We start from the raw sequence: 9,697 nt of genomic DNA on the forward strand, positions 1-9,697 counted from the left end.
TCCATCATTAAATAGGTTCTCCCAGTGCCTGAAAGTGTGAAACAAGATGAACAACAAGGTGATACTGCAGAAAAATTTGAAAGAGCTCAATTATACTGAGGTCAATGGATACTATCTAGCGGAGGCTTTTAACAATTGGATGAGTGCCCGAGGGATACTGTTAATGACTGCACATCTCCCCAACAACAGCTACACCAAACAAACTGTGCAATGCAGTCTGGAGTTGGTGAAATTGTTCTTGTAATTCATGGAAAACAGGAATTTGGACATGGCAGAATAATGGGTGGTGTTATCCTTTTATTCTGTTTAACATCATAATAGATGTGAATGTGAAACCCTAGCCATTTTTACCCTTTCCCTGTTTATGCTAGAGGTAAAAATGATATCTGATTGGCCATTTTAATAGTGTGATCCTGTCATATGTTGGTTAGTCGGTAGCACATTACAAATGCAACGACAGGGTCGTGGGTTTTCATTAGGGCCAGTAAGTTGCTTCGAATATTTTTTTTGTAAAATGTCATGTATGATTAATAAGTTCCAGGTTACAGTTATGATGGGAGTTGTTTGCAGTAAAACCTTATGATCTTGCTCCGACTATTTCCTTTGATATACTGTCTACATCTTTCCAAGATTTGGAACATGGAAAACATCGACAATAACAAAATATGGCCTTCGGGCATGGGGGCCCAGTGGGGGAGGAAATCATACCGGAGCCCTGACCAAGCAGAAATCCCTCATCCGTGATTCATACCGTGGGGACAGCTGGCCAGGACTTGCCCTGGCTAGGTAATGTCCCTGGCACGGGCGCTCACACTCCACTGGAGATTTCCCCAGCAGTGGAGGCACCAGAACTGAGCCTGTCTCTGCACAACCATACTAGTTCTGTCTTCCAGGCCAGCTGGGGGTGTCAGGCGATAATGTGGGTGAGTGTTTGCAGACTTTTCTGACCAGCATCCCGTTGTCAGACTTGCTAGAATCAAAGACCAACTCTTACTGTAAAACCTAAAGAACTTTGCACCCCCCCCAAAAAAAAAAAATTCTCAGGAGAAGCAACCCAATTTTTATAAATGTTTCGGGCACTGTACGTTTCCATTATTTCAGACTGCCCTCCGTTCCTCCTGTCTGTTTGAATAAAATGGTTTCCACCTGTCAGTGTAAACTGCTGTGTTGGCAAATGCACTTATGTAACAAACCGGTCTTGTTGTCAACTAATAACATGTCCTTGTAATTCTGTCAGGGCAGAAAAGCCTGTCAAATTGTTTCGTGTGGGCGAATAAGTGGCCACGTGTCATGTGTGGGTGGACAACATAATGAGGTGCATCGTTTCAACCAGAACCATTGTTCAATGGAAAAAAGATAACATCTAATGTCCATGCATAGCGAAGGCGATCTCTCTACAGTACATTGTGACCAAAGTCGCAACAAATAATGGACTCATGTAGGACTACAGACTGCTGAAGCCCAACTCCTAATAGCTTGTGCACAATCAGGACTGCACATCGCTGGGCCATATAAAGCCATGTTTACCTCAGATTGGGAGAGCAGAAAGCACCCTACAAGCATACAAAATAGATGCCGCATTGACTGGCAGTAATTTGTGTGGCCGTGCCCCAGCCATGTGTCCAATGGCGGTATGTGGGCTTATTGAGGATGCGGGGGTAACTGGAGGAGGCGTGTGCAGTTATCTGTGTAACTGAATGAAGCTGAGGAGAGAAGACAGTGGTTGCGAGGGACTGAGCCTAATTTGCAAATGCAGGTCATGCCATGATGAGTATCAGAGAATGGAAATGAACTAACGCATACCATGTTGTTTCCCCACTTTCACTTGTCCATTAAAGCATGCGCATGCCCCAAAATCTGCATAAATGTTAGACTTTTGTTTTTGAACACTGAAGCTCAAAAAGAGTTACTGTAAGGTGCCATTGTTATTGTTGCAAAATATTTGTATGAAAAATAAGAGACAAAGCGCATGCCCAGCCATTTTGGTTTCATTTGAGTTCCATAAACAATTGTCCTAAATTGTAAAAATACATATTTATTGAGACAATCTAACTATTTGATCAAACGCTTGCTCTATTGTAGAATGACAGGCACTAGGCTGTACACATTTAAATTAAGCCAGTCATTAGATGTATTAAAATACCCTTTAAATATGTTGACAGCATATATATTTAACCCACCGCCCATATTCGGTAGAAAAACGCTCACTGCTAAAACAGCTTTAAATATTTTGGGAAAGTATGTACCAGCTTTGCAGTAACAAAAATAATTGGGTACATTCTTTTCAATATTTTATGTTTCTCAACATTAAACTAATTACTAAAATAAAGATGACATTTCAGTGTATTATCATTAATTCCGTTATATGGGAATTAGTCAGGGATGTGTACAATGTTCGGAAAGAATTCAGACTACTCCACATTTATGGTTTTTATAAGTTTAATTTAATGATGAGCGGTACCTTGTTTTTGCCAGATATAGCAATTGGCATTTAGGGCTGATTAATTGTGATCTCATCCGACCAGAGAATCTTTCTACTCGTGCTCTCAGAATCCTCTAGGCAGCATGAAATTCCTTTTACTCTGGAGTAGCTTCCATAAAGGCCTGATTGATGGAATGCTGAAGAGATTTTTGTCCTTCAGCCAGATTCTTGCATCTCTGCAGATAAACTCCTGAAGCTTTGTTAGAGTTGCGATTTGGCTCTTGGTCACCTCCCTGCCCAAAGCCTAGTTACTTAGTACAGCCAAAGCTGGAAGGTTCTTGGTTATAACCTTCCAAATATCTAAGCCTCCTTGGACTTCATAGTTTGGTTTTTGCTGACATGCACTGTGAACTTATACAGGCGTGTGCCGTTCTATCATGTCCAATCAACTTCTAGACAGTTCATGTATGATCAAAAGACACAGGATGCACTGGAGTTCAGTTAGGAGTATCATGGCAAATGGTTAAAATAGTAAAAAAATAAATCTCAGGTTTACATTTTCAAGTTAGCAAAAAAAAAGTTTTAAAATGTGTTTTCACTGTCATTATGGGATATTGTGTGTAGATTGATAGCAATTTTACTATTTTCATTTATAAATTAAGTCTACAACACAATATGAAGATGAAGGGGTGTAAACACTTTACGTAGGCACTGCATACACTTAATGATTACTCATGTCCCCTGATTATAAAGAGAAACTAGTCAGATGATATTTAGCAGGCAGTCAATTTAAAAAGACAATATCTTATGATGACAAGGGCAAATAAAACAAGAACATCTGACTTATTTTCACTGTTTATTTTATCTGTGCAAATATTAAACTATATAAAGTGTGTGGGGAGGGGATGAAAAACATATCATCGACGAGCCTTCAGTTCCGTGAACTTCAAGCCTCAAACATGGCTTTCACGAACATGGTGGATAGCAAAATCGCAGAAACAAAATATTTCTCATCTTGCCAGCTTAGGTTAAGTCCTTAGGCATCGTCAGGTTTGTCCGAAGGTGGGCCACAGGGCTGCAGCATCTTTTCCATCAGATTGAAGCGCACGCGGGCTTTGCTCTCATTCTCAGCAACAGAGAAGTAATTCAGCAGGTCAAAGTGACCCATATATGAACAGTAGGAATCCCGGTGTTGGTTAACCAACCATTCCCACTTGCTAGTGTCAGCATGACCAGTTCCAATGTATTTTGATTGAAGATGCTCCAACTGGCTGTGAATGTTGTAGCGGTCTGTCATCTTCAGTCAACTATCTGGAAGGGGAAGGAAAGTTACTTATTAGTTATAATATTAGCCGTTATTGGTTGAATAACGACAAGTGTTTGTTGTGATATTATCAGATATTGTGCTGTTGAAATGTGGCTTCTGCTACGCTTAAAACCATCCGAATAGCAACCTCAATTGGAAACTATTTATAGGTCAAGGTTTGTTAATGGCTAATGTAGACTACTTAGCTACTTAAAAAGCTACTCTCCACATTCTCTACTACTCTGTAACCTTTTTCTAGTACTTCATGTACAAGAAAAAGTACTCCACTAAGTATTAGAAGCAATAAATAAGTTTAAGGCAGGCTCCATAAAATCTGTTGGGTTTCTGTAAAAATCTATAGAACAATTTGCAAAACTCTGGGTTTTCCAGAGTATTTATTCAAAATGAATGATTACACCACATCAGAAGATACATTTTAAAGGTCTCCATAAAAACAAAGCTACCCTTATTTGAACCTTTAACTGTGCTTTTTCAGACTACTAATGTCTAAGTGATTTGACCGTGTATGCAGGGGGCTGCCACAACATTTACCACATGCAATTGTTGTTCAAAGCAAAGTCAATTGTTCATAGTCTAAACTCCCAAACCTATTGCTGAAGGTATACCTGAACAATAAAAATAATATGTCATACCCAATCAGCAGGAGGCCTAGGCTTTAGCTCGATGAGAGAGGCATCACTGGGAGTTTAGGATACTTTTGTCCATAAAACATTTCTCACTCCCTCCCACGTTGCCACTTCACTTGAACCCACCGCTTTGATCCACCTACCTCACATCCAACCTCATTAGACCACATCTATGATCCACCTACCTCACATCCAACCTAATTAGAACATCTACCTCCTACAATTGTAGATGTTTTTTCTATTGATTTATTCCAAAAAAGGTGGATGCTGCCAAAGTCTCTTTCCTGTCTTCTCTCATTGACTGTGAAAGGTGAGTAACATAAGATCTGTGACCAAATCTAATATTGAGAAAGTTTAATCAGTTTCAGATAGTTTGATGGGTAGCCATTCACAGGTTTGCCAATAATAACTACACTTGCATGCTTTAAACTTAGTTGATTTAGCTTAGGTTGTTTGTACAAAAACAGCATATAGGTCATTCAAGGAGAGCCACAAACTGGCGCTTTGAATATTTTTTGTCCTGTGCATTTAAAAAATAAGTTATGCTCATTTATTGAATAATGTGGCTATATAGTTCAAAAAGTTTCAACTGAATAAAGGCTGACCTAATCAGCTAGCTATTCCAATGGTAAGCAGCAGACTTCTACAACATGAACACTGGTAAGCAGCCCTTCAGCTCAGTGCTTCGACCAAAGATGATTTGTTTTACATTTGCAGAGAAAAATTTATAAATCTGCAGCAGGATTACAAAGACCTTTAAAAATGTCTGTCGATTATAGACTGTCATGATAGACACAGATCGATAGTATAAAAACATATACAGAGTTTTTGCTGAAGTTCAAATGGACTCTTTAACAACTCATACAATTTTATTAATAATTGAAAAGACCGAGTTCTACAACATCAGTGGCAAATGCCATCGTCCAACTCAGAGCAGGGCTCTACACTAGAACTTTTCAACAGTGAGCACATGGCAGCATTAGTAGAACGCCCAAAATATTGGATCACCGCTGCAAAACTGTACGTCATTGGGGCTACAACATTTGAAAATTAAACACCAATCAACAGTAGTGATGACTGCTAAGTTAAACTTTTTTTCATATTTTTTCCCTCCATATACGTCGGACAGAGCACTGAGCCGGAGGACAGAGAATTAATACAGCCATTAACCCAGTAATAGAACTTTGCTGCCGGCCATTGGAATTTAGAATACAGTTGAATAATTCAGTAAAAAAAGAAAAGTCGTTAATCTTCACTGATTACAACAAATCGATCAAAAACAAACATTCGTTCGCAAAATGTACATACCTATGTAGTACTGAGTTTGCCCTATTAATTTGAACTACATAATGCTGTCTGAGTATTTGACGCAATTGTTTTGTACGCAATTGTTTTTGCGTAAGCGTCATACCCCGTAAGGTTTGAAAACGACTAGGTTTTGGGGGAACGTTGACTTTTTACTCAAACAGATTCGCACTGTGACTTCCACAAACAAATTAAATTAGTTTTCACTGCCTATTGTTTCAGTTCCGGCTAGCCTGGTTAGCAGGTTAAGGCGCTAACATCAATGAAAGCTAGCTTCAACGATAGCCAAGCATTCGTGTTTTCCCTTTTAAGGTAGCACGCCCATTTCATGCAAGCGTTTTATAATGTATTATTCATACAGAAAAACCCAAATTACATACTATAAGTTATACTTACATTCAAAACAGCGGTTTAAAATGTACGACTCGCTCACGTTTCCCAAAGAACATCCGGTATGTGTAACATAAAATGATGTCGGGTGGGAAACATACCTCGTCTTGAACGTTTCCGGGCAAACTACACCTTAAAGCGTACTGCTACACTTAACGTTTAGTTTAATGATCCTCCATCCCATCAAATTCTCCTGTACCAGGACAACTTTCTCCTCTGTGCCGTGGCATGGCCAGTAGAGATCTTATTCATTTGTACTTCAATATCACTAGGCCTACATGCTACCACTATCATGATTCATTTGATATCACCTAGTGAACACAGATTGCAATCAATCCAACTGAGTGCACTGGATTTCCATTATAGATCAAAGACATTGCCATTTTTATATAGAATGTAATATAATATCTAATCACACACATCTACAATATTACATTATTATTATTTAAAAACTTCCTTGTGCATGTAAACTAAGATCTTTTTCTAATTTAGCCGAGAGTATTCACAATATTTATTCCGGTATGCATCTAATTAATTTCATCAAGTGCAAAGGTCAGATCAATCTAATTGTCCACTGTTCATAAAATAATGTGGCTTAACTGTCAAGAGATGAAGAGTTTTTATAGGACTCTAAACAACTGTAGAACATGTGAACCTGATGCCAAAATAGCTGTCCAGATATAATGAATATTGATGCATAAGCTGCTGCCATCATTTAGGTCATGCTCCAACAATGATATTCAAGAGGAGAACCCATCTATAACATCTCGTATATCACAATTTCTACTGCAATAATTCTGGTAACATTATAATTCTGGTTTACCTTTCATATGGTGGGTGTGATCTACTTATAAGACAACTATGGTAATACACACATGAATGTGAGAATCATTACCTTATTACACAGCTCATAAAAACAAACATCACATGGATTTATAAAAGCCCATATGTGTTCTTCATTTTCTTTGCTTTTCTGAGAATAGACTATGAGTATCCAAATAAAATCAGAGGGATTTATGCTCATCCAATGTTTTGTTGTTTGTTGCTAAGCACTCATCTCAGTGTGCACTTTTGGGTTGGAAATGTATTTCCATAGTAATTAAAAGTAAGAGGCTGAGAGCAAGACACATAATACTGGCCCTTTTACCTGCTTTTTCTCAGAATCGTGCCTCTTTATATTTCATTGCAGCATTTGTTAAGTTGCTTCGTTTTCAAGGACATGTCGACACAAAGGATGCATGTGTTTACATAAAATTAACACTCATTGCATCTAACTAGCCAGTTGTACCAAGACATTTATTTTGTGGTATATTTAATTCATAGTGGAAACTAGAAACTCAAATAAACAACATAATGAGTAACAAGACACAGGTGTGTGTGTGTGTGTGTGTGTTTGAGGGGTGCGTTTGCCATTGTCTCCAGTAGGCAATTAGTACTCCGGCGAGGTAGAGAGCACACAGCGCCACGTGGAGCAACTATAACAAATAGGTGTCATTGAGTAAACTGATCCCTCGAGGTCCATAGTCTTGAGCTGTGGTACAGTCCAATATAATGAATTAGGAAAGTATTCAGAACCCTTCACTATTTCCAAATTTTTTTACTTTCCAGCCTGATTCTGAAATGGATGACGTTGTTTTTATCCCTCATCAGTCTACACACAATAAACCAGATTTGATTTTTCTTTTTGCAAATAAAAAAACTTATATCACATATACAGAGGTATTCAGACCCTTTTCTATTACACTCGGAATTGAGCTCAGGGCCTTGGTAGAGCTCCAGAGTTCCTGTGTGGAGATGGGAGAACCTTCCAGAAGGACAACCATCTCTGCAGCACTCCGCTAATCAAGCCTTTAAGGTAGAGTGACCAGATGGAAGCCAATACACAGAACAGGGGACATGACAGCCTGCTTGGAGTTTTTCCCAAGGAGGCTCAGCAGGCTGACATGAGCCTTTTACTTAGGAGTGGCTTCCATCTGGCCACTCTACCAACAAGGACTGATTGCTGAAGGTGCTCCAGAGATGGTTATCCTTCTGAAAGGTTCTCCCATCTCCACACAGGAACTCTGGAGTTCTGTCAAAGTAAGCATCTGTTTCTTGGTCACCTCCCCGACCAAGGCCCCTCTCCTTCAGTTGCTTAATTTGGCCAGGCAGCCAGCTCTAGGAAGAGTGTTAGTGGTTCCAAACTTCCATTTTAGGTGGATCGTCAATGCTGCATATGTTTTGCCTGTCCCCAGATGTGTGCATCGACACATTCCTGTCTCAGGGCTCTACATCATGGCTCGTGTATTTCTGTAACATGTACTGCAACTGTAGGACCTTATATTGACAGGTGTGTGCCTTTCCAAATCACGTCCAATCAATTGAAAGGAGAAAAACCACTACACCCGTTCACTAGCATACCTCTTCACTAATTACACTTATTCATCTTTCTATAATTGATTAGAAATTAAATAGATGAGGTAAATGAGTAAATTCAGATAAGAAACAAATAAGAAACTGAAATGTGAACTAACGATCTTCTAAGAAAATGAGTAACAAGTAAAAAAGACTAAGGCAAATCGATGTACCAAGCAACCAATGGAAACTAGAAAGGAATGTTTGAGAAACAGAAAATGACGTTTCAGACAAACATGCTATGAGAGATGTTATGCTGAAGGTGCAGAACATAGTGAGGCCCAGACAAGGTGACAGTGAAGTGTACAAAGATGTTAGCTGAAAATGAAAGGGAGATAAACAAAAGCTGTGAGAAAGCTGTGATAAAGGCTGACAAAGAGGATTGGGTGGAAATGTATAAGAAATGTTTCAGAGACAGCTTTGGCCAAAGTATACCAGGAGAAGAACAAGACCCTAGCAGCCTGGATGGAAGAAAAGGGAGATGGGCCAAGGCCAAGGCTTGCCAACAAAGCAACAGAGGAGGTGATAATCAAGCTGGGAAAGGAGAGAGAGATAGAGGCTCTGGATAGAGAATGAAAAGACAAGGACGGATGAGAGACTGTAAAGATTGACATGGAAAAGGAAATGTTGGTGCTAACAGGCGAGTGGGAAGAAAGATTATATATTTTTGTATTTTCTTTCTTTGTAAAACACTATGTATGAATTGTGCTATATAAATAAACTTGCTTGCAGTCAAAGTTCAGGAGATCATATGTCACCTAAGGGTCACACTATCAGATTCAAAAGATTTAGTTAACCTCATGCTGGAAATGGTATATGCCAAAGAAAATATAAAAAGATTTAAAGTAAAGTCTTGACTTTCATTTGACTTTCATTTGGAATTTTGCATAATAAGTGTTTATTTGGATAATAAGTGTTTATTTGGTTACTGGATAGTGCAATGCATGTTGACTTTGCTCAGATACAAAATATTTGAAGTACTATATTTAACATCCTCAGAAATGGTTATGGGAAAATGGTTTCCTTAACAAGGAATAGGTTGATTTTAGAAATTGGTATTGTATGAGTTGGCTTGACCACAAAGTAATTCAAATTATAATGTCATTTTGAATAATTTCTCAGGGTACACTGTGCTATAAACCCACGTTTGAATGATTGTGCGGTAATTTGGAGGTTTGCCGTAATTCGTTTGCTGGTTTGTACACCATATTCTCTTTGAGTAACCATTACACC

General features: G+C 38.8%; 1 protein-coding gene across 2 annotated transcripts; it reads right to left on the reverse strand.

The window, feature by feature from the left end:
• Positions 1 to 3,265: 3,265 nt before the first annotated feature.
• Positions 3,266 to 7,236, reverse strand: sf3b5 (splicing factor 3b, subunit 5). 2 transcript variants are annotated; one of them, XM_020046302.2, is made up of 2 exons: positions 7,218 to 7,236; positions 3,266 to 3,733 (listed from the first exon to the last, which is right to left on the reverse strand). In XM_020046302.2, the coding sequence occupies exon 2, from the start codon at positions 3,717 to 3,719 to the stop codon at positions 3,459 to 3,461; it is 261 nt and encodes an 86-aa protein (XP_019901861.1). In that variant the 5' UTR covers positions 3,720 to 3,733; positions 7,218 to 7,236; the 3' UTR covers positions 3,266 to 3,458. The 2 variants fall into 2 exon arrangements, with proteins under 2 accessions (XP_019901861.1, XP_010887023.1); XM_010888721.4 differs by lacking the exon at positions 7,218 to 7,236 and adding an exon at positions 6,077 to 6,163.
• Between the last annotated feature and the right edge of the window lie 2,461 nt (positions 7,237 to 9,697).

Source organism: Esox lucius, chromosome 5 (genome assembly GCF_011004845.1).
Source record: "Esox lucius isolate fEsoLuc1 chromosome 5, fEsoLuc1.pri, whole genome shotgun sequence".
Taxonomy (NCBI): domain Eukaryota; kingdom Metazoa; phylum Chordata; class Actinopteri; order Esociformes; family Esocidae; genus Esox; species Esox lucius.